The 24,615-nt window shown below is 52.7% G+C and overlaps 1 protein-coding gene across 2 annotated transcripts in view; it reads right to left on the minus strand.

Annotated features, from left to right (window-relative positions):
• Positions 1 to 1,160: 1,160 nt before the first annotated feature.
• ogfod2 (2-oxoglutarate and iron-dependent oxygenase domain containing 2) overlaps positions 1,161 to 24,615 on the minus strand; it is a 41,317-nt gene continuing 17,862 nt past the window's right edge. For both annotated transcript variants that reach the window (XM_072516212.1, XM_072516274.1), the window contains 3 exons: positions 12,521 to 12,645; positions 9,563 to 9,820; positions 1,161 to 2,242 (listed from right to left, as the gene is read on the minus strand). In XM_072516212.1, coding sequence (XP_072372313.1) covers positions 1,958 to 2,242; positions 9,563 to 9,820; positions 12,521 to 12,645 — 668 coding nt within the window. In that variant the 3' untranslated portion in view covers positions 1,161 to 1,957. The remainder of the gene's footprint in view (positions 2,243 to 9,562; positions 9,821 to 12,520; positions 12,646 to 24,615) is intronic.

The raw sequence follows: 24,615 nt of genomic DNA on the forward strand, positions 1-24,615 counted from the left end.
AGGAACTCAGAACAATCAGCATCAATAGGGAAAAATTACTAAACAAACTATTGGGATTGAGGGCAGACAAATCCCCAGGGCCTGATGGCCTACGTTCTAGGGTGTTAATGGAAATGGTAGCAGAGATAATGAGTGGATCCATTGGTTATAATATTCCAAACTTCTCTTGATGCGAGAAAGGTTCCTGTAGATTGGAAAAATGCTAATGTAACGCACTTATTCAAAAAGGGAGGGAGATAGAAAATAGGAAATTATAGACCAGTTAGTTTAACATCTGTTGTTAGGAAATTGTTAGAATCCATTATTAAAGAATTAACAACAAAGAACAAAGAAAAGTACAGCACAGGAACAGGCCCTTCGGCCCTCCAAGCCCGTGCCGACCATGCTGCCCGACTAAACTACAATCTTCTACACTTCCTGGGTCCGTATCCCTCTATTCCCATCCTATTCATGTATTTGTCATATGCCCCTAAATGTCACTATCGTCCCTGCTTCCACCACCTCCTCCGGTAGCGAGTTCCAGGCACCCACTACCCTCGGTGTAAAAAGGAAAATTGCCTCGTACAAGGTAGTGGGTCACGCTGGTCGCGGCGATTCTCCGACCCGGCCCCGGGGTCAAAGAATCCCGCCAATTTATTCTAGGGTTTTGGCGACACTATCAAAGCTGTTTTCAATGCTCACCGTGGCACCTGAACCCCATGAAGACCAGAACAATTGGGATCCTTAATGTTTTACATCAGTTTTGTTGAAGTTGAGGAATTGAACAAACGAATGTGATATAAAATAGTTAGTTCAAATATTAGTTACAATAATGTAGATGTGAGCCAGTCTGATAGTAGTGAGTTCACAAACAAAGGACAAAGGGATTCAGAAAGCATGGCAAGGATGGGGAAAAGGATGCTGGGTAACAAGAGGCCCACGGTTAAGGAATGCAAAGTGAGCCAATCAGGATGTATGGCCAGGTTAGGAGGGGTATAGGATGACCTATGGGAATCTTGTATGTGAAACTTGATGCCATTTGAATGAGATTTGTAAAGATTTCTTTGTCTCCGATAGCACTCAGTTCTGGAGCTCCAGGAGACCGCTTATGTGTTCTGAATCTCTGTGGAGCGAGTCAGCCTTGCAAGTTGGTTAAAAATAAATAATACTATACCTACAAATCCATCTCGAGTTTTATTGAGGCCAGACTGAAGGGGTAAAGAATTCAATATTGTCAAAGTCAGCTTCACAACTTGCCTTATCCCGATTTCCAACACGGACATCTTTCATCGAGGATTACATAATTCAAACATTCATTTCAAAATGTTTTTACATTTGTTCAAAGTGACAATTTGCTAGATATTTAACAAGGTCATTGGAGATGAACAAAATCACAGTAGCAACATGAAATTATCTCAATGGATCCAGTTTGTGATCATTTGTCTTGACTGGGATGGACAAAAAACAGCTTTGTCTAATTGCTAACCACATGCCACACACTTCACACTTGATTTAAATAGTGACAGAGCAATAACAAACATTCCAGACTGGAAAAACGTTGAGGTTCAATCCCCGATGCAACCAGCAAAGAGTGGCCACGTGGACACTGCCTCATCAACCTGCAGGAGGGATGTCAAATCGGAATGACCCGATCTCCCAAGAGCTGGACAAACAGAGGGTTAGTGGGCGAGGTTTCGATCAATGCTCCCTCAATGCAGCAACATAACATGCCATGAAAAATCCAAAAGACAAGAGAGAGACTGTACTTTGCAAAATCCCACACACAACCGTACCAGGTGGTTGAGAGAAGATGCTGCTTGATGAAACGGGATGAACGTTTTCTATAATTATTCAATTACTGAAAGCATTTCTTCTGCCAACGACCGTGAATCAGCCAGAGGTTAATGGAGGTGTCTCTGGGGTGCAGGACCTCAGCTTCTCAACAGAGCAGGAAGAAACCGACACCACGTGAAGTTTGCTAATTCAAAGTGCAGACACTCACTGCCTCCTGCCGCTGTGGCTGAACCTCTGAGAGCTGAGAGGTGAAACCATCCCCGAATCCCACTGCTTCCACCAATTCTGGCTTCCTGTCACACATTGGGCAGAGCTCGTTACGAACTGGAGACGATCGCATCCATATGATGAGGTTCCAGCGTTCCCCTGAGGATATCGGTAGGGCACCGTGGCAGTGTTGGCCCCGATGGAGCAGTCCGTGACTCACTTTGTGCTCAATCTCTACACACTCGCTCTCGCTTATTGGAACCTGAAACCACAAGGTGCAGACACACAATAAATTAACGTTTATATACCAGCACGGTTTTTTAAAAACTTGTTTTTGGGGTGAGCGTCGCTGGTTAGGCTAGCATTTATTGCCCATCCCTACTTGCCCTTGAGAAGGTAGTGGTGAGTTGCCTTTTCATAGAATTTACAGTGCAGAAGGAGGCCATTCGGCCCATCGACTCTGCACCGGCTCTTGGAAAGAGCACCCTACCCAAGCCCACACCCCCACCCTATCCCCATAACCCAGCGACCCCATTTAACCTTTTTTGGACTCTAAGGGCAATTTAGCATGGCCAATCCACTTCATGGCCTTCTTCAACCATTGCAGCCCATGTGGTGTAGGTACACCCACAGTGCTGTTAGGGAGGGAGTTCCAGGATTTTGCCCCAGCGACAGTGAAAAATGAAAATTGCTTATTGTCACGAGTAGGCTTCAATGAAGTTACTGTGAAAAGCCCCTAGTCGCCACATTCCGGCGCCTGTTCGGGGAGGCTGGTACGGGAATTGAACCGTGCTGCTGTCCTGCCTGGGTCTGCTTTAAAAGCCAGCGATTTAGCCCAGTCAGCTAAACCAGCCCCAGGAACGGTGATATATTTCCAAGGTGTGGAGTGAGTGTGAATGTGTGTAGTGTTACGCGTGAGTGAATGAGTACTGATATACTGAGTAATTGTTGTAGTGTTTAGAATTTCGGGATGAATACCAGAGTAAATAGTCCTCTGGCGGATAGGAAACACATTTTATTCATTCCTGGGATGTCGGCTTCACTGGCTAAGCCAGTATTCATTGCCCATCCTTAATTGCCCTTGAGGTGCAATGAGGCGGTGAGCTGCCTTCTTGAACCGCTGTAGTCCATGAGGTGTAGGTACACCCACTGTGCTGTTAGGGAGGGAGTTCCAGGATGTTGCCCCAGCGACAGTGAAGGAACGGCCGATATATTTCCCAGTCAGGATGGTGAGTGACGTGTGAGGGAAACTTCCAGGTGGTGGGGTTCCCAGGTAGCTGCTGCTCTTGTCCTTCTAGATGGTCGTGGTCGTGGGTTTGGAAGGTGCTGTGTGAGGAGCCTTGGTGATTTTTGTAGATTTTGTAGTGCAGTGCATTTTGTAGATGGTACACACAGCTGCTACTGTGCGTCGGTGGTGGAGGGAGTGAATATTTATGGAAGGGGTGCCAATCAAGGGGCTGCTTTGTCCTGGATGGTGTTGAGCTTCTTGAGGGTTGTTGGAGCTGCGCTCATCCAGACAAGTGGAGAGTATTCGATTACAGTCATGACTTGTGCCTTGTAAAGGATGGGCAGGCTTTGGGGAGTCAGAAGGTGAATTACTTGTTACAGGATTTCAAGCCTGCTCTTATAGCCACAGTGTATATACATGGCGGGGTCCAGTTCAGTTTCTGGTCAGTGGTAACCCCCAGGATGCTGATCGTGAGAGATTCAGCGATGGTAATGCCACTGAATATCAAGGGGCAATGATTCAATTCTCTTTTGTTCGAGACGGTCATTGCCTGGCACTTGTGTGGCACGAATGTAACTTGCCACTTGTCAGCCCAAGCCTGGATATTGTCCAGGTCTCGCTGCATTTGGACACGGACTGCTTCATTATCTGAGGAGTCGCAAATGGTGCTGAACATTGTGCAGTCATCTGCAAACATTCTCACTTCCGACCTTCGGATGGGAGGCAGTTCATTGATGAAGCAGCTGAAGATGGTTGGGCCGAGGACACTACCCTGAGGAACTCCTGCAGTGATGTCCTGGAGCTGAGATAGTTGACCTCCAATAGCCACAACTATCTTCCTCAGTTTTACGTTTTCTTCTCCAAAGGCCACACTTAATACAGAAACATGGAAAGAGTACAAGGGTTTCAATTTACTCCCGATTCTGTCCACACAACCACTTTTAAAATATTCGCCATTTACCCAGTACTGACCCTCTAATAGCAGAGCTCTCCCTCACCCCTGAGCATCCAACAGTGCGGAACTCCCTCAGTACTGACCCTCTGACAGTGCAGCACTCCCTCAGTACTGACCCTCTGACAGAGCGGCACTTCCTCAGTACTGACCCTCTGACAGTGCGGCATTCCCTCAGTACTGACCCTCTGACAGTGCGGCACTCCCTCAGTACCTACCCTCTGACTGTGCAGCACTTCCTCAGTATTGACCCTCTGACAGTGCAGCACTCCCTCAGTACCTACCCTCTGACAGTGCAGCACTCCCTCAGTACTGACCCTCTGACAGTGCGGCACTCCCTCAGCACTGACCCTCTGACAGTGCGGCACTCCCTCAGCACTGACCCTCTGACAGTGCGGCACTCCCTCAGTGCTGACCCTCTGACAGTGCAGCACTCCCTCAGTACTGACCCTCTGACAGTGCAGCACTCCCTCAGTACTGACCCTCTGACAGTGCGGCACTCCCTCAGTACTGACCCTCTGACAGTGCAGCACTCCCTCAGTACTGACCCTCTGCCAGTGCAGTGCTCCCTCAGTACTGACCCTCTGCCAGTGCAGCACCCCCTCAGTACTGACCCTCTGCCAGTGCAGCACTCCCTCAGTACTGACCCTCTGACAGTGCGGCACTCCCTCAGCACTGACCCTCTGACAGTGCGGCACTCCCTCAGTACTGACCCTCTGACAGTGCGGCACTCCCTCAGTCCTGACCCTCTGACAGTGCGGCACTCCCTCAGTACTGACCCTCTGACAGTGCAGCACTCCCTCAGTACTGACCCTCTGCCAGTGCAGCACTCCCTCAGTACTGACCCTCTGCCAGTGCAGCACTCCCTCAGTACTGACCCTCTGACAGTGCGGCACTCCCTCAGCACTGACCCTCTGACAGTACGGCACTCGCTCAGTACTGACCCTCTGACAGTGCCGCACTCCCTCAGTACTGACCCTCTGACAGTGCGGCACTCCCTCAGTACTGACCCTCTGACAGTGCGGCACTCCCTCAGTACTGACCCTCTGACAGTGCGGCACTCCCTCAGTACTGACGCTCTGACAGTGCGGCACTCCCTCAGCACTGACCCTCTGACAGTGCAGCACTCCCTCAGCACTGACCCTCGCACTGTGCTGGGAATTTCAGCATGCTCAAGTTGCTGAAATGGGTCTTAACCCATAACGTTCTGACTAGGGGATGTGAGAGCTATCGAAGGAGCCACAGCTGAGATGTGAATGGCCAGGGACGTGACACCTATTTGCAATTTTCACAGTAACATCATTGCACTGTTTATGTAAGCCTACTTGTGACAACTGTCATTGGAATGTCCCTTTAAGAAATGTTTGTCTTCTCACGTGGCTGCAGTGATGTCAGTGTGTGGGTGGAGCTGGGCTCTGGCTGCAGTGATGTCAGTGTGTGGGTGGAGCTGGGCACTGGCTGCAGTGATGTCAGTGTGTGGGGGGGGCTGGGCTCTGGCTGTAGTGATGTCAGTGTGTGGGTGGAGCTGGGCTCTGGCTGCAGTGATGTCAGTGTGTGGGTGGAGCTGGGCTCTGGCTGCAGTGATGTCAGTGCGTGGGTGGAGCTGGGCTCTGGCTGCAGTGATGTCAGAGCGTGGGTGGAGCTGGGCTCTGGCTGCGGTGATGTCAGTGTGTGTGGGTGGAGCTGGGCTCTGGCTGCAGTGATGTCAGTGTGTGGGTGGAGCTGGGCTCTGGCTGCAGTGATGTCAGTGTGTGGGTGGAGCTGGGCACTGGCTGCAGTGATGTCAGTGTGTGGGGGGGAGCTGGGCTCTGGCTGCAGTGATGTCAGTGTGTGGGGGGGGCTGGGCTCTGGCTGCAGTGATGTCAGTGTGTGGGGGGAGCTGGGCTCTGGCTGCAGTGATGTCAGAGTGTGGGGGTGGAGCTGGGCTCTGGCTGCAGTGATGTCAGTGTGGGGGTGGAGCTGGGCTCTGGCTGCAGTGATGTCAGTGTGTGGGTGGAGCTGGGCTCTGGCTGCAGTGATGTCAGTGTGGGGGTGGAGCTGGGCTCTGGCTGCAGTGATGTCAGTGTGTGGGGGGGGGGCTGGGCTCTGGCTGCAGTGATGTCAGTGTGTGGGGGTGGAGCTGGGCTCTGGCTGCGGTGATGTCAGTGTGTGTGTGGGTGGAGCTGGGCTCTGGCTGCAGTGATGTCAGTGTGTGGGGGTGGAGCTGGGCTCTGGCTGCGGTGATGTCAGTGTGTGTGTGGGTGGAGCTGGGCTCTGGCTGCAGTGATGTCAGTGTGTGGGGGGAGCTGGGCTCTGGCTGCAGTGATGTCAGAGTGTGGGTGGAGCTGGGCTCTGGCTGCAGTGATGTCAGTGTGGGGGTGGAGCTGGGCTCTGGCTGCAGTGATGTCAGTGTGTGGGTGGAGCTGGGCTCTGGCTGCAGTGATGTCAGTGTGTGGGGGGAGCTGGGCTCTGGCTGAAGTGATGTCAGAGTGTGGGTGGAGCTGGGCTCTGGCTGCAGTGATGTCAGAGTGTGGGTGGAGCTGGGCTCTGGCTGCAGTGATGTCAGAGTGTGGGTGGAGCTGGGCTCTGGCTGCAGTGATGTCAGTGTGGGGGTGGAGCTGGGCTCTGGCTGCAGTGATGTCAGTGTGTGGGGGGAGCTGGGCTCTGGCTGCAGTGATGTCAGTGGGTGGGGGTTGCTGGGCTCTGGCTGCAGTGATGTCAGAGTGTGGGTGGAGCTGGGCTCTGGCTGTAGTGATGTCAGTGTGTGGGTGGAGCTGGGCTCTGGCTGCAGTGATGTCAGTGCGTGGGTGGAGCTGGGCTCTGGCTGCAGTGATGTCAGTGTGTGTGTGGAGCTGGGCTCTGGCTGCAGTGATGTCAGTGTGTGGGTGGAGCTGGGCTCTGGCTGCAGTGATGTCAGAGTGTGGGTGGAGCTGGGCTCTGGCTGCAGTGATGTCAGTGTGGGGGTGGGGCTGGGCTCTGGCTGCAGTGATGTCAGTGTGTGGGTGGAGCTGGGCTCTGGCTGCAGTGATGTCAGAGTGTGGGTGGAGCTGGGCTCTGGCTGCAGTGATGTCAGTGTGGGGGGGGGGGGCTGGGCTCTGGCTGCAGTGATGTCAGTGTGGGGGGAGGAGCTGGGCTCTGGCTGCGGTGATGTCAGTGTGTGTGTGGGTGGAGCTGGGCTCTGGCTGCAGTGATGTCAGTGTGTGTGGGTGGAGCTGGGCTCTGGCTGCAGTGATGTCAGAGTGTGGGTGGAGCTGGGCTCTGGCTGCAGTGATGTCAGAGTGTGGGTGGAGCTGGGCTCTGGCTGCAGTGATGTCAGTGTGGGGGTGGAGCTGGGCTCTGGCTGCAGTGATGTCAGTGTGTGGGTGGAGCTGGGCTCTGGCTGCAGTGATGTCAGTGTGTGGGGGTGGAGCTGGGCTCTGGCTGCGGTGATGTCAGTGTGTGTGTGGGTGGAGCTGGGCTCTGGCTGCAGTGATGTCAGTGTGTGTGGGTGGAGCTGGGCTCTGGCTGCAGTGATGTCAGAGTGTGGGTGGAGCTGGGCTCTGGCTGCAGTGATGTCAGTGTGGGGGTGGAGCTGGGCTCTGGCTGCAGTGATGTCAGTGTGTGGGTGGAGCTGGGCTCTGGCTGCAGTGATGTCAGTGTGTGGGTGGAGCTGGGCTCTGGCTGCAGTGATGTTAGAGTGTGGGTGGAGCTGGGCTCTGGCTGCAGTGATGTCAGTGTGTGGGGGTGGAGCTGGGCTCTGGCTGCAGTGATGTTAGAGTGTGGGTGGAGCTGGGCTCTGGCTGCAGTGATGTCAGTGTGTGGGTGGAGCTGGGCTCTGGCTGCAGTGATGTCAGTGTGGGGGTGGAGCTGGGCTCTGGCTGCAGTGATGTCAGTGTGTGGGGGGAGCTGGGCTCTGGCTGCAGTGATGTCAGTGGGTGGGGGGAGCTGGGCTCTGGCTGCAGTGATGTCAGTGTGTGGGTGGAGCTGGGCTCTGGCTGCAGTGATGTCAGAGTGTGGGTGGAGCTGGGCTCTGGCTGCAGTGATGTCAGTGCGTGGGTGGAGCTGGGCTCTGGCTGCAGTGATGTCAGTGTGTGGGTGGAGCTGGGCTCTGGCTGCAGTGATGTCAGTGTGTGGGGGGAGCTGGGCTCTGGCTGCAGTGATGTCAGTGTGTGGGGGGAGCTGGGCTCTGGCTGCAGTGATGTCAGTGTGTGGGGGTGGAGCTGGGCTCTGGCTGCAGTGATGTTAGAGTGTGGGTGGAGCTGGGCTCTGGCTGCAGTGATGTCAGTGTGTGGGGGTGGAGCTGGGCTCTGGCTGCAGTGATGTCAGTGTGTGGGTGGAGCTGGGCTCTGGCTGCAGTGATGTCAGAGTGTGGGTGGAGCTGGGCTCTGGCTGCAGTGATGTCAGAGTGTGGGTGGAGCTGGGCTCTGGCTGCAGTGATGTCAGTGTGTGGGGGTGGAGCTGGGCTCTGGCTGCAGTGATGTCAGTGTGTGGGTGGAGCGGGGCTCTGGCTGCAGTGATGTCAGAGTGTGGGTGGAGCTGGGCTCTGGCTGCAGTGATGTCAGTGTGTGGGGGTGGAGCTGGGCTCTGGCTGCAGTGATGTCAGAGTGTGGGTGGAGCTGGGCTCTGGCTGCAGTGATGTCAGAGTGTGGGTGGAGCTGGGCTCTGGCTGCAGTGATGTCAGTGTGTGGGGGGAGCTGGGCTCTGGCTGCAGTGATGTCAGAGTGTGGGGGGAGCTGGGCTCTGGCTGCAGTGATGTCATTGTGGGGGTGGAGCTGGGCTCTGGCTGCAGTGATGTCAGTGTGTGTGGGTGGAGCTGGGCTCTGGCTCTGCTTTTTACTTTCGTTTTGAGCTGGAAGCTGTTTTTGGCTCGGAGTTCTACTTTCGGGTTTCAGTTGGGGAGCTGCATCCAAACCAAGGAGGTGTATTTTGGTCTCTATCTCTGCATGCTAAAGAATGTCTCCAGATCACTTGATAATTTCAAAGTAATACCTGTTTCTGTAAGGAATGCAAACCTACTGTCTTTGTAGGAAAAAGGGTGTTTGGCTTATGGATGTTGTTAGGAACGTTACTAAGGGTTACCTATAGAGTACTGTATCAGTACTCCCCATATCAGTGTTGGTAGTTGATAAGATATTTATTGTGTGTTTATAAAATGTTAACTGGATTCATAGAATAAACATTGTTTTGTTTAAAAATACTTAAGATCTCTGTTGCATCACACCTGTAAAGTGAGCCCTTGTGCTCCCCATAACCACAATCTATTCAAAGTTGTAGGTCAGGTGAACTCCATGATATACTTTGGTGTTCTCAAAGCCCTGGCCCATAACACTTGTGACACCAATAAAGATCATTGTTGTAATTAATGGTCAGTGGTACTGGAGGTGGAAGGAAATGGAGGGACATAGGGGGAGTTAATGACAGAATACTATGATTTTCTACAGTACCTGTCTCATGTCCCCAAAGTAGAGGTTCCCTTCACTAAATTCTTTTCCGAGTGACACGTTGAGTGTAACTTCAGCATTGTCGTAATGGAAACTTAATTCGCGGTCTTGGTTGACAGCGTATTTCACGATGAACGCCTTGTGACTGTCCAACTTGCAACCTCCACAATCTGGGTAAAGGAGTGACGTGATTGGCTGAAGATAATCCTCACGCAGTGAAGTAATAAATGTCTCATCAAATCCAAGTTCATTCAAAAGCACCTTGATCAGATGATGAAAATGTTTTAATCTGTGCCGTTCAGTCAGGATGTATTTGCACGATAAGCAAGAATTAAATCACAAAGATTAAAAACCGAACCCTCCAAATCAGTTAAAAATAACCCCGCCAGCATTTCCCCCCAGTATCAATCCCACTGACTTTTAACCGTTGAAAATTCATCTGAACCCATATTTGTGCGAATGTGTCACCCCTAGCCAATCTCTAACCTCATTACACACGAGCCATTTCTCCTTTATTTTATATTCTTCTCTCCCTGTCTCCCTCTTTCCTCTCCTCCTGTCTGCCTTATGCTTCTCTGTCTGTCTTTCTTCCCCGTCTGTCTGCCTCTCCTTTTTCCATCTCTCCCTCCGTCCTCTCTCTCCACAGCTCCCTCCCCCGCTTCCCGGCTCCCTCACCTTCTCCATCACACACCACCATTCCCCACCCCTCTCTGCCTCTACCCCATCCCTCCCCACACTCCCTCCATTCTCCCTCCCTCCCAGCCGCTTCTCTCTCTCTCTACCCCAGCCACCTCCCTTTCTCAGTCTGCCCATCGCTCTCTCTCGCTCTGCCCCCGTCTTTCTCTCTCTTGCTCTGTCCCTCTCTCTTCCCCATCTCTCCTTCTATCACCTCTCCTACCCGCTCTGCCCCTCCGTCTCTCCTCCTCTCTCTGCCCCTCCGTCTCTCCTCCTCTCTCTGCCCCTCCGTCTCTCCTCCTCTCTCTGCCCCTCCGTCTCTCCTCCTCTCTCTGCCCCTCCGTCTCTCCTCCTCTCTCTGCCCCTCCGTCTCTCCTCCTCTCTCTGCCCCTCCGTCTCTCCTCCTCTCTCTGCCCCTCCGTCTCTCCTCCTCTCTCTGCCCCTCCGTCTCTCCTCCTCTCTCTGCCCCTCCGTCTCTCCTCCTCTCTCTGCCCCTACGTCTCTGCTCCTCTCTCTGCCCCTCCGTCTCTCCTCCTCTCTCTGCCCCTCCGTCTCTCCTCCTCTCTCTGCCCCTCCGTCTCTCCTCCTCTCTCTGCCCCTCCGTCTCTCCTCCTCTCTCTGCCCCTCCGTCTCTCCTCCTCTCTCTGCCCCTCCGTCTCTCCTCCTCTCTCTGCCCCTCCGTCTCTCCTCCTCTCTCTGCCCCTCCGTCTCTCCTCCTCTCTCTGCCCCTCCGTCTCTCCTCCTCTCTCTGCCCCTCCGTCTCTCCTCCTCTCTCTGCCCCTCCGTCTCTCCTCCTCTCTCTGCCCCTCCGTCTCTCCTCCTCTCTCTGCCCCTCCGTCTCTCCTCCTCTCTCTGCCCCTCCGTCTCTCCTCCTCTCTCTGCCCCTCCGTCTCTCCTCCTCTCTCTGCCCCTCCGTCTCTCCTCCTCTCTCTGCCCCTCCGTCTCTCCTCCTCTCTCTGCCCCTCCGTCTCTCCTCCTCTCTCTGCCCCTCCGTCTCTCCTCCTCTCTCTGCCCCTCCGTCTCTCCTCCTCTCTCTGCCCCTCCGTCTCTCCTCCTCTCTCTGCCCCTCCGTCTCTCCTCCTCTCTCTGCCCCTCCGTCTCTCCTCCTCTCTCTGCCCCTCCGTCTCTCCTCCTCTCTCTGCCCCTCCGTCTCTCCTCCTCTCTCTGCCCCTCCGTCTCCTCCTCTCTCTGCCCCTCCGTCTCCTCTCTCTCTGCCCCTCCGTCTCCTCTCTCTCTGCCCCTCCGTCTCCTCTCTCTCTGCCCCTCCGTCTCCTCTCTCTCTGCCCCTCCGTCTCCTCTCTCTCTGCCCCTCCGTCTCCTCTCTCTCTGCCCCTCCATCTCCTCCCTCTCTGCCCCTCCGTCTCCTCTCTCTCTGCCCCTTCCTCTCTCATCCTCTCTCTGTCCGTCTCATGATTTTAACCAGTTTTTCTGGCTGAAATGAACATAGCTGGAAGATGTTTATGAAAGTATAAAACACTTATGAGCTCTCAGCTAGGAACTTTTAAAAAATATGTTTGTATACAAATAAGGATATACAATCAATCAATAACAAAATAAACAAAATACAATCCTCCTAATTTGAGATTTTTTTTCTCTCATTTCAGCTGAACCTTTCTATTTTTCCTTCCGCCTCTTCCCATCTCTCCCCTACCCCCTATCCCCTCCCTTTACCCACTGGCAAACAAACAAATAGAGCCAGGAACAGCTTCCACCTCGTCCAGAATTCCCCATCTGAGCCACGATGGGCAAAACTTAATTTTCTCAAGTTTAAAGAATTTCACAACACCTCCCCAAGCATGGCGACATTTCTGGCGGATTTCCAATCTAATAAAATTCACCTCTGGGTGGTCAATGTGGTGAAGGCCACCACATCGTCCGCTTCCCCTTCTATTAGTCCCACACTCCAAACATTGCCTCAAGAGGTCCTGGTAATATTTTACCCCCAAAACTTTTGATAATGTTTTAAATACCGAGACCCAGAACCTCACTAACCATGTGGACAAGGTTAAATGGTCCTCCTTGACACTCTCACAATTAAATCCTCCCTCTGTGAAGAATCTGCTCGCTCTTTCCTGTGTCATATGGGCCCTAGGTACTACCTTGAATTGTATTAAACTCATTCTGGCACATGAAGATGTAACATTGTCCCTGTGCATGGTTTTTCTCAGCTCGGAAATGGACAAGCGAGGAGCTGGTTTCCATGTGGATGTATAATGGAAATGTGGGACTGGTGAATAATGATCCCAGTTACTTAACTGACCGACCAGGTGTGTCTTCACATCTTACCCCATAGTTATTCATAGTGTTGGGTCTACCCTTTGGCATGTTGGACTGTTCAAAATTCTCAAGCTCTCCAATCAACTGGCTGCAGAATTCTTCAGTGAACACAGGGATTGAATAAACTCTCTCAGCTACGAGGAAAAGTAGAAACAAGGAAAACAGTCAATAAATTGATTGCCTTTCTAAACATTTTAGACACATATGTACATGACTGAAACATAATAACACAGATAAATAATCAAAGAGGAGGCTATCCAGCCCCTCAAGCTTGTTCAATCATTCAATTAGATTATGGCAAATCTGTTTTTAACTACGTACTTACCATGGTTCTGTAACCAAATTCCTAGGGGTGCACATCACCAACAATCTGTCCTGGTCCACCCACGTCAACACTACCACCAAGAAAGCACAACACCTATACTTCCTCAGGAAACTAAGGAAATTCGGCATGTCCACATCGACTCTTACCAATTTTTACAGGTGCACCACAGAAAGCATCCTATCTGGCTGCATCACAGCCTGATATGGCAACTGCTCGGCCCAGGACCGCAAGAAACTTCAGAGAGTCGTGAACACCGCCCAGTCCATCACACGAACCTGCCTCCCATCCATTGACTCCGTCTACACCTCCCGCTGCCTGGGGAAAGCGGGCAGCATAATCAAAGACCCCTCCCACCCGGCTTACTCACTCTTCCAACTTCTTCCATCGGGCAGGAGATACAAAAGTCTGAGAACACGCACGAACAGACTCAAAAACAGCTTCTTCCCCACTGTCACCAGGCTCCTAAACGACCCTCTTATGGACTGATCTGATCTCTTCAAACGTCTTCTCTACTGAGTAGTACTACACTCCTGTATGCTTCACCTGATGCCTGTGTCTCTGTATTTATGTATGTCCTATGTTTTTCATGTATGGAACAATCTGTCTGGACTATAAGCAGAACAAAACTTTTCACTGTACCTCGGTACACGTGACAATAAAACAAATCCAAATCCCTTAATATCCTTGGCTAACAAAAATAACCATCAAACTTTATTCTGAGATTTTCAATTGACTCCCCAACCCCAAAAGCCTTTAAGGGAAAGAGGGTTTAGGGTTCTGCAAGGGGGGAGGGGTTAAGGTAACACAGGGTGTAGCCCCTGCAATAATGAATCTATTTCTAAATTCTCTGTCCCCTCTCCCACCGACACGGGTGAGATACTCCAGGCAGCATGCTACCAGGAACTGATTTGCACATCACTCAGGAATCCTTGGGGAGTACCAGACTCCACCCTCAGGCTGCCCTCAGTACCAGGAATTTCATTAGCCCTGTAACTGCTTCACAAAACCTTGCAACATTTTTAAACTGGCCTCAGAATCCAGTTCACCGGGTTTAACTAAAACCTTCTCAGGAACACACAGGAACACTGGAGCAGGACGAGGTCATTAGTTCCAACATTCAATTAGATGATGGCTGATCTGTAACCTTTTTTTGAATAAATTTAGAGTACCCAATTATTTTTTTCCAATTAAGGGGCAATTTAGCGTGGCCAATCTACATACCCTGCACATCTTTGGGTTGTGGGGTGAAACCCACGCAAATACGGGGAGAATGTGCAAACTCCACACATGCTGATCTGTAACCTAACCCCAATTCCTTGCCCTTGCCACCATATCCGTCCGTACACTTGACTAAAAAAAACTTGTCAATCTCCATTTTTAAATTATCTAGCATTAATTGTGATTTGCTGAAGAGAGCTCCACATTTCTGGCACCCTTTGTTAACTCAATGTTTCCTTATTTTCACTCCTAAAGGGCCTAACTTCAGCTTTTTTGACAATGCCCCCTCGTTCTAATAATACTAATAACCTTTAATTGTCACAAGTATGAAATTACTGTGAAAAGCCCCTAGTCGCCACATTCCGGCGCCTGTTCGGGTAAGCTGGTACGGGAATTGAACCCGCGCTGCTGGCCTTGTTCTGCATCACAAACCAGCTGTCTAGCTCACTGAGCTAAACCAATCTAAAATAATCTTTATTATAAGATAGATGGGTGACGGTGAGAGGGGCTGGGTGGATGCAGTCAGTGCAAGGATCCCCTGTGGCCGTTCCCCGAAGTAACAAGTATACCGCTTTGGATACTGGTGGGGGTGATGACTTACCAGGGGTAAGTCATGGGGTACAGGTCTCTGGCACAGAGTCTGTCCCTGTTGCTCAGAAGGAAAGGGGGTGGCGGATCAGGTAAGGTTGAGAAAGGGGTGAGAAAGGGGTGGGTAGGCCAGGTGTTTCATTCGGGTTGGATGCAAATAAATTGGGGGGGTGGGGAAGAGAGTGTCGTTCGAGGCGTCGAGCATCGTGGCAGACAATGGCGGTAGGTATGTGATGGTAAGTGGCAAGCTGCAGGGGGAGCAGGTGGTGTTGGTCAATGTATACGCCCCGAATTGAGACGATGCGGGCTTCATGCGGCGTATGTTGGGCCGGATTCCGGACCTGGAGACAGGGGGACTGATAATGGAGGGGGGGATTTCAATATGGCGCTGGACCCGGCACTAGATCGCTCTAGGTCTAGGACAGGGAGGAGGCCGGCGGCGGCCAAGGTGCTGAGGGGTTTCATGGACCAGATGGGAGGGGTGGACCCATGGAGGTTTGCGAGGCCAGGGGATTCTCATTCTTCTCCCATGTCCACAAGGCCTATTCCCGGATTGACTTCTTTGTTATGAGTAGGGCGCTAATTCCGAGAGTGGAAGATACAGAGTACTCGGCGATAGCCATTTCCGATCACACTCCACATTCGGTAGACCTCGAGCTGGGGGAGGAGAGGGACCAGCACCCGCTGTGGCGCTTAGAGGTGGGGTTGCTGGTGGACGAGGAGGTGAGCGGGCGGGTCCGAGGGTGCATAGAGAGGTACCTGGAGGCTAATGACAATGGGGAGATCCAAGTGGGGTGGTCTGGGAGGCGCTGAAGGAGATGGTCAGGGGAGAGCTGGGGCGTCATTCTCCGACCCCCCCGCCGGGTCGGAGAATGGCCGTTGGCCGCCGTGAATCACGCCCCCGCCCAAGTCTCCGGTACCGGAGATTGGGCGGGGGCGGGAATCTGGCCGCGCCGGTTGGCAGGACCCTCCGCTCAATTCTCTGGCCCGGATGGGCCGAAGTCCCGCCCAGAAATTGCCTGTCCCGCCGGCGTAAATCAAAGCTGGTATTTACCGGCGGGACCAGGCGGCGTGGGCGGGCTCTGGGGGGGGCGCGGGGCGATCTGACCCCGGAGGGTGCCCCCACGGTGGCCTGGCCCGCGATCGGGGCCACCGATCCGCGGGCGGGCCTGTGCCATGGGGGCACTCTTTCCCTTCCGCCTCCGCCACGGCCTCCACCATGGCGGAGGCGGAAGAGACTCTCCCCACTGCGCATGCGCAGGAAACTGTCGGCGGCCGCTGACGCTCCGCGCATGCGCCGCATTTCCGCGCCAGCTGGCGGGGCAACAAACGCCATTTCCGCCAGCTGGCGGGGCGGAAATCCCTCCGGCGCCGGCCTAGCCCCTCAATGTTGGGGCTCGGCCCCCAAAGATGCGGAGCATTCCGCATCTTTGGGCCGGCGCGATGCCCGTCTGATTGGCGCCGTTTTTGGCGTCAGTCGGCGGACACCGCGCCGTTGGGGGAGAATTTCACCCCTGATCTCCATTAGGGCCCATAAGGAGAGGAGGGAGAAGAGAGAGAGGGAGAGGCTGGTGGGGAAGATGGCGAGGATGGACAGGAGGTACGCGGAGGTCCCGGAGGATGGATTGCTTGGGGTGCGGCGCAGCCTCCAGGCCGAGTTCGATCTGCTGACCACCAGGGAGGTGCAGGCGCAGTGGAGGAAGGCGCAGGGGGCGTTATATGAATATGGAGAAAAGGCGAGCCGGATGCTGGCGCACCAGCTTTGGAAGCGAGAGGCAGCTAGGGAGATCGGGTGGTTAAGGATGGGGGAGGGTACATGGTGCGAAGTGGGGTGTGTATCAATGGGGTCTTCAGGGACTTCTACGAGGAACTGTATCAGTCCAAGCCCCCACTGGAGGAGGGAGGAGGCTTTCTGGACCGGTTGAGATTCCCGAGGGTGGAGGAGGAGCAGGTGACGGGGCTGGGGCCGTTGGTTGGGTTGGAGGAGTTGGTCAAAGGGATAGGGAACATGCAGGCAGGGAAGGCACCGGGGCCAGATGGGTTCCCGGTTGAATTTTATAATATGTATGCGGACCTGCTGGACCCTCTGTTGGTAAGGACCTTTAACGAGGCAAGGGAAGGAGGGGCTTTGCCCCCGACGATATCTCGGGCGCTGATCTCATTGATCCTGAAGCGGGACAAGGATCCCCTAAAATGTGGGTCATACAGGCCGATCTCACTCCTAAATGTAGATGCAAAGTTGTTGGCGAAGATTTTAGCCACAAGGATAGAGGCCTGTGTGCCGCAGGTCATTCACGAGGATCACATGGGGTTCATGAAAGGGAGACAGCTGAATACAAATGTACGGAGGCTCTTGAATGTTATAATGATGCCGGTGGTGGAAGGGGAGGCGGAGATAGTGGCGGCGATGGATGCGGAGAAGGCCTTTGATAGGGTAGAGTGGGGGTACCTGTGGGAGGTACTGAAAAGGTTCGGGTTTAGGGAGGGTTTTGTCAGGTGGGTTAAGTTGCTGTATGAGGCCCCTGTGGCGAGTGTGGCCACAAACAGGAGGAGGTCAGAGTATTTTCGGTTACACCGGGGGACGAGGCAGGGGTGTCTCCTGTCCCCCCTGCTCTTTGCGTTGGCGATTGAACCCCTGGCCATGGCATTGAGGGAGTCGAGGAATTGGAGCGGGCTGGTGCGGGGTGGGGAGGAACATCGGGTGTCGCTCTATGCGGACGATTTGCTGTTATATGTGGCGGACCAGGTGGGGGAATGCCGGAGGTGATGAGGATTCTCAGGGAGTTTGGGGATTTCTCCGGGTATAAGCTCAATATGGGGAAGAGCGAGTTGTTCGTTGTTCACCCAGGGGACCAGGAGAGGGGGATTGATGAGCTCCCACTAAAAAGGGCGGAGAGGAGTTTCAGGTACCTGGGGGCCCAGGTGGCTAGGAGTCAGGGGACCCTGCATTAGTTTAACTTCACAAGACTGGTGGAGCAAATGGAGGAGGAGTTTGAGAGGTGGGACGTGCTGCCACTCTCCCTGGCGGGTAGGGTGCAGTCAATTAAATGACGGCGCTCCAGAGATTTTTGTTCCTGTTCCAGTGCCTCCCCATCCTGATTCCTAAGGCCTTCTTTAGGCGGGTTAATAGGAGCATTATGGGGTTTGTGTGGGCGCAGAAGACCCAGAGGGTGAGAAGGGTGTTCCTGGAGCGGTGCAGGGATAGCGGGGGTTGGCACTGCCTAACCGGGGGAGGGGGTGGCATGGAAGAGGCTGGAGATGGCGTCCTGTGTAGGCACGAGCCTGGAGGCGCTGGTGACGGCGCCGCTGCCGCTTCCTCCAATGAGGTATACCACGAGCCCGGTGGTGGAGGCTACCCTCAAATTTTGGGGGCAATGGAAACGGCACGGGGGGGAGGAGTGGTCCCCAATACAGGGGAACCACCGGTTTGTCCAGAGGAGGATGGACGGAGGGTTCCTGAGATGGCACAGGACAGGTATTAGAAGGATGGGGGACCTGTTTGTGGACGGGAAGTTCGCGAGCCTGGGTGAGCTGGAGGAGATGTTCGGGCTCCCCCGGGGAACACCTTCAGATATTTACAGGTAAGGGCGTTTGTTCGGCGGCAGGTGGTGGAGTTCGCACTGCTGCCGCCACGCAGGGTCCAGGACAGGGTGCTGTCGGGGGTGTGGGTTGGAAAGGGGAGGATCTCGGCAACGTATCAGGTGATGCAGGAGGAGGAGGAGGCCTCGGTGGAGGAGCTAAAGGGTAAGTGGGAGGAGGAGTTGGGTGAGTAGATTGACGAGGGGACATGGGCGGATGCCCTGAGGAGAGTGAACTCTTCCTCCTCTTGCACGAGGCTCAGCCTCATACAATTTAAGGTGCTGCACAGGGCACACATGACTGGGGCATGGATAAGCCGGTTCTTTGGGGGCGAGGACAGGTGTGTTAGGTGCTCAGGGAGCCCAGCAAACCACACCCACATGTTCTGGGTGTGCCCAGTGCTGGAGGACTTTTGGAAAGGTGTAGCGAGGACGGTGTTGAGGGTGGTAGGATCCTGGGTCAAGCCGGGCTGGGGGCTCGCAATATCTGGGGTGGCAGAGGAGCCGGGAGTGCAGGAGGCGAAAGAGGCCGGTATTCTGGCCTTTGCGTCCCTGGTAGCCCGGCGAAGGATTCTTCTTTCGTGGAAGGATGCGAGGTCCCCAAGCGTGGAATCCTGGATCAACGATATGGCGGGGTTCATTAAATTGGAGAGGGTGAAATTTGCCTTAAGGGGATCGGTGCAAAGATTCTTCAGGCGGTGGCAACCGTTCCTAGACTTCCTGGCAGAGCGTTAGAATATGGTCAGCAGCAGCAGCAACCCGGGGGGGGGGGGGGCTCGCTTTTCTTGAGTGGGCGTGTATATTTGCTTTTGGGTTGATGATGGCTGTTAATTTATTATTTATGTATACGGGGGGGGGGTTCTTTTCTTTCTGTATTTTGTTGTTGATATTTTGTGAAAATTTGAATAATTTTTTTTTTTTTAATTAGAAGGGAAGGGGGGAGAGGAGTAGAGCATTAGTCATTGGGGACTCAATAGTTAGGGGGACAGATAGGTGATTCTGTGGGAATGAGAGAGACTCGTGGTTGGTGTGTTGCCTCCCAGGTGCCAGGGTGCGTGATGTCGCGGATCGTGTTTTCGGGATCCTTAAGGGGGAATGGGAGCAGCCCCAAGTCGTGGTCCACATAGGCACCAACGACATAGGTAGGAAAAGAGATGGGGATGTAAGGCAGGAATTCAGGGAGCTTGGGTGGAAACTTAGATCTAGGACAAACAGAGTTATTATCTCTGGGTTGTTCCCCGTGCCACGTGCTAGCGGGACAAGGAATAGGGAGAGAGGAGTTGAACACGTGGCTACAGGGATGGTGCAGGAGAGAGGGATTCAGATATCTGGATAATTGGGGCTCATTCTGGGGTAGGTGGGACCTCTACAAACGGGATGATCTACACCTGAACCAGAGGGCTACCAATAACGTGGGGGGGAAATTTGCTAATGCTCTTCGGGACAGTTTAAACTAATTCAGCAGGGGGATGGGAACCTGAATTGTAGCTCCAGTGTACAGGAGGTTGAGACTAGTGAGGTCATGAGTAAGGTTTCAAGGTCGCAGGAGTGTACCGGCAGGCAGGAAGGTGGTTTGAAGTGTGTCTACTTCAACGCCAGGAGCATCCGGAATCAGGTGGGTGAACTTGCAGCATAGGTTGGTACCTGGGACTTCGATGTTGTGGCCATTTCAGAGACATGGATAGAGCAAGGACAGAAATGGTTGTTGCAGGTTCCGGGGTTTAGATGTTTCAGTAAGCTCAGGGAAGGTGGTAAAAGAGGGGGAGGTGTGGCATTGTTAGTCAAGGACAGTATTACCAAAACAGAGGCCAAGGAAAGGGAAAGATTACTGGGGGAGATTTTAAGGGTGGATAGGGAATTTGCAGAGACCCCGGAGGAGGAATTGTACAGGGAGAGGAGACGACTCCAGACGGAATTTGACCTTCTGACCACCAGAAAGGCAGAGGTACTGTGGAGGAAGGCACAAGGGAGGAGGTATGAATATGGGGAAAAGGCTAGTCGCCTGTTGGCTCATCAATTGCGAAAGAGGGCAGCAGCGAGGGAGATAGGAGGAATTAGAGACGAAAGGGGAGACACGGTGCGAAGGGCAGGAAAGATAAATGAGGTGTTCAAGACCTTCTTTGAGGAACTGTATAGGTCTCAACCCCCAGACGGAGAGGAGGGGATGCGGCAGTTCCTGGACCAATTGAGGTTTCCGAAAGTGGAGGAGCGGGGGGTGGTAGGCCTGGGGGCACCGATTGGGGTGGACGAGGTTATTAAGGGACTGGGAAGCATGCAAGCAGGGAAGGCCCCAGGACCAGACGGGTTCCCGGTGGAGTATTACAGAAAATATGTGGACTTGTTGACCCCGTTGATGGTGAGGACATTCAATGAGGCCAGGAAAGGGGGGACTTTACCCCCGACGATGTCGGAGGCGACGATATCGTTAATTTTGAAGAGGGATAAAGATCCGTTGCAGTGCGGGTCCTATAGACCCATTTCATTATTGAACGTGGACGCCAAATTGTTGGCAACGGTACTGGCATCGAGGATAGAGGACTGTGTCCCGGGGGTGGTGCACGAAGACCAGACAGGGTTCGTAAAAGGGAGACAACTGAATGTTAACGTGCGACGACTATTAGGGGTGATAATGATGCCCCCAGTGGAGGGGGAGGCAGAGATAGTGGCGGCAATGGACGCAGAGAAGGCACTTGATAGGGTGGAGTGGGAGTATTTATGGGAAGTGTTAAGGAGGTTTGGGAACGGGTTTATTAGCTGGGTTAGACTTCTTTATGGGGCTCCAACGGCAAGCGTAGTTACAGGTCGACATAGATCGGAGTATTTCTGACTATATAGGGGAACAAGACAGGGATGCCCGCTGTCTCCATTGTTGTTCGCGTTGGCAATTGAACCTCTGGCCATGGCGTTGAGAGACTCCAGGAAATGGAGAGGGGTGATTAGAGGGGGAGAAGAACACCGAGTCTCGTTATACGCGGATGACCTATTGTTATACGTGTCGGACCCAGCGGGGGGATGATAGAGGTTATGCGAATTTTGAGGGGGTTCGGGGATTTCTCGGGGTATAGGCTAAACATGTGGAAGAGGGAATTATTTGTGATACATCCAGGGGACCAGAGTAGAGAGATAGAAGGCTTGCCTCGAAGGAAAGTGGAAAGAAACTTCCGATACCTGGGGATTCAGATTGCTAGGAGCTGGGGAACCTTGCACAGACTTAATCTGACACGGTTGGTAGAACAAATGGAGGAGGACCTCAAGAGGTGGGACATGCAGCCTCTATCGCTGGCGGGCAGGGTGCAAGCAATTAAGATGATGGTCCTCCCGAGGTTCTTATTTGTATTTCAATGTCTCCCTATACTAATCACCAAGACCTTTTTTAATAAAATAGACAGGAGCATCACGAGCTTCGTGTGGGCAGGGAAAGTTCCGAGAGTAAGGAGGGGGTTCCTTAAGCGCAGTAGGGACAGAGGAGGATTGGCACTACCGAACTTGGGCGATTACTATTGGGCCGCCAATGTGGCAATGATACGTAAATGGATGATGGAGGGTGAGGGAGCGGCGTGGAAAAGACTGGAGAGAAAGTCCTGTAAAGGGACGAGTTTAGAGGCGCTGGTGATGGCGCCGCTACCGATCTCACCTAAAACGTTTACCACGAACCCGGTGGTGGCGGCAACATTGAATATCTGGGGACAGTGGAGGCGACAGAGAGGGGTGCGGTGAGCCCTGGTGGGGTCCCCAATCAGGAACAACCATAGGTTCGCCCCAGGAAGAATGGATGGAGGATTTCAGAGCTGGTACCAGTTGGGAATTAGGAGGGTGGGAGATTTATTTATAGATGGGACTTTTGCGAGCTTGGGAGCATTGGAGGAAAAGTATAAGTTGCCCCGGGGAAATTTCTTGAGATATATGCAGGTGAGGGCGTTTACTAGACAACAGGTGAGGGAATTTCCGTTGCTCCCGACACAGGGGATACAGGACAGGGTGCTTTCAGGGGTGTGGGTCGGAGAGGGCAAGGTGTCAGAGATTTACCGAGAGATGAGGGAAGAGGGGGAGGAATCGGTGGGCGAACCAGAAGGAAAGTGGGAAGAAGAACTAGGGGAGGAGATAGAGGAGGGTATGTGGGCTGATGCCCTAAGCAGGGTAAATTCCTCTTCCTCATGCGCCAGGCTTAGCCTGATTCAATTTAAGGTGCTACATAGAGCACACATAACGGGAGCAAGATTGAGCAGGTTCTTTGGAGTGAAGGACAAATGTGGGAGGTGCGGCGGAAGCCCGGCAAACCACGCACATATGTTTTGGGCGTGCCCGGCACTGGAAGGGTATTGGAAGGGAGTGACGGGAGTGATTTCGCGGGTGGTGAAGGCCCGGGTCAAACCAGGCTGGGGGTTAGCTCTATTTGGAGTTGCGGAAGAGCCGGGAGTGCAGGAGGCGAAAGAGGCCGACGTTGTGGCCTTTGCGTCCCTAGTAGCCCGGCGCAGGATCCTACTCATGTGGAAGGAGGCAAAACCCCCCGGACTGGAGGCCTGGGTAAACGATATGGCGGGGTTCATTAAACTGGAGCAGATAAAGTTTGCCCTGAGAGGATCGGCTCAAGGGTTCACCAGGCGGTGGCAGCCATTTCTCGACTACCTAGGGGAACGTTAGAGGGAAGACAGATGACCAGCAGCAGCAACCCAGGCGGAAGGGGGGGGGGGGGGGTTTAGTTTAGTTTAGGTCAAAGATAAAGGGGTTTTGTTACTTGTGTATTGTTAAAAATTTCTGTATTGTTATTGTTGCGTTTGCTTTGTAAGAGGGGAAAAATTGTTGTTTGGGAAAAAAATTTCAATAAAACATATTTTTTAAAAAAGGACAGTATTACCGTGGCAGAAAGGACGTTTGATGAGGATTTGTCTACTGAAGTAGTATGGGCTGAGGTTAGAAACAGGAAAGGAGAGGTCACCCTGTTGGGAGTTTTCTATAGGCCTCCAAAAAGTTCCATAGATGTAGAGCAAAGGATTGCAAAGATGATTCTGGATAGGAGCGAAAGTAACAGGGCAGTTGTTATGGGGACATTAACTTTCCAAATATTGACTGGAAGCGCTATAGTTTGAGTACTTTAGATGGGTCCGTTTTTGTCCAATGTGTGCAGGAGGGTTTCCTGACACAGTATGTAGATAGGCCAACAAGAGGCAAGGCCACATTGGATTTGGTAGTGGGTAATGAACCAGGCCAGGTGTTAGATTTGGAGGTAGGTGAGCACTTTGGTGATAGTGACCACAATTCAGTTACGTTTACTTTAGCGATGGAAAGGGATAGGCATATACCGCACGCAAGTTATAGCTGGGGGAAAGGCAATTATGATGCGATTCGGCAAGACTTAGGATGCATAGGATGGGGAAGGAAACTGCAGGGAATGGGCACAATTGAAATGTGGAGCTTGTTTAAGGAACAGCTACTGCGTGTCCTTGATAAGTATGTACCTGTCAGGCAGGGAGGAAGTGGTCGAGCGAGGAACCGTGGTTTACTAAAGTAGTTGAATCACTCATCAAGAGGAAGAAGGAGGTGTATGTAAAGATGAGACGCGAAGGTTCAGTTAGGGCACTCGAGAGTTACAAGTTAGCTAGGAAGGACCTAAAGAGAGAGCTAAGAAGAGCCAGGAGGGGACATGAGAAGTCCTTGTCAGGTAGGATCAAGGATAACCCTAAAGCTTTCTATAGGTATGGCAGGAATAAAAGAATGACTAGGGTAAGAGTAGGGCCAGTCAAGGAAGTTGTGCTTGGAGTCCGAGGAGATAGGAGAGGCGCTAAATGAATATTTTTGTCAGTATTCACACAGGAAAAAGACAATGTTGTCGAGGAGAATACTGAGATACAGGCTACTAGACTAGGCGGGATTGAGGTTCAAAAGGAGGAGGTGTTAGCAATTCTGGAAAGTGTGAAAATAGATAAGTCCCCTGGGCCGGATGGGATTTATCCTAGGATTCTCTGGGAAGCTAGGGAGGAGATTGCAGAGCCTTTGGCTTTGATCTTTATGTCGTCATTGTCTACAGTAATAGTGCCAGAAGACTGGAGGATAGCAAATGTTGTCCGGTAACTATAGACTAGTTTGCCTTCCTTATGTTGTGGGCAAAGTCTTGGAAAGGATTATAAGAGATAGGATTTATAATCACCTAGAAAGGAATAATTTGATTAGGGATAGTCAACATGGTTTTGTGGAGGATAGGTCGTGCCTCACAAACCTTATTGAGTTCTTTGAGAAGGGTGACCAAACAGGTGGATGAGGGTAAAGCAGTTGATGTGGTGTATATGGATTTCAGTAAAGCGTTTGATAAGGTTCCCCATGGTAGGCTATTGCAGAAAATACGGAGGCATGGGATTCAGGATGATTTAGCAGTTTGCATCAGAAATTGTCTAGCTGGA

The sequence above is a fragment of the Scyliorhinus torazame genome, chromosome 1 (assembly GCF_047496885.1).
Source record: "Scyliorhinus torazame isolate Kashiwa2021f chromosome 1, sScyTor2.1, whole genome shotgun sequence".
In the NCBI taxonomy this organism is placed as follows: domain Eukaryota; kingdom Metazoa; phylum Chordata; class Chondrichthyes; order Carcharhiniformes; family Scyliorhinidae; genus Scyliorhinus; species Scyliorhinus torazame.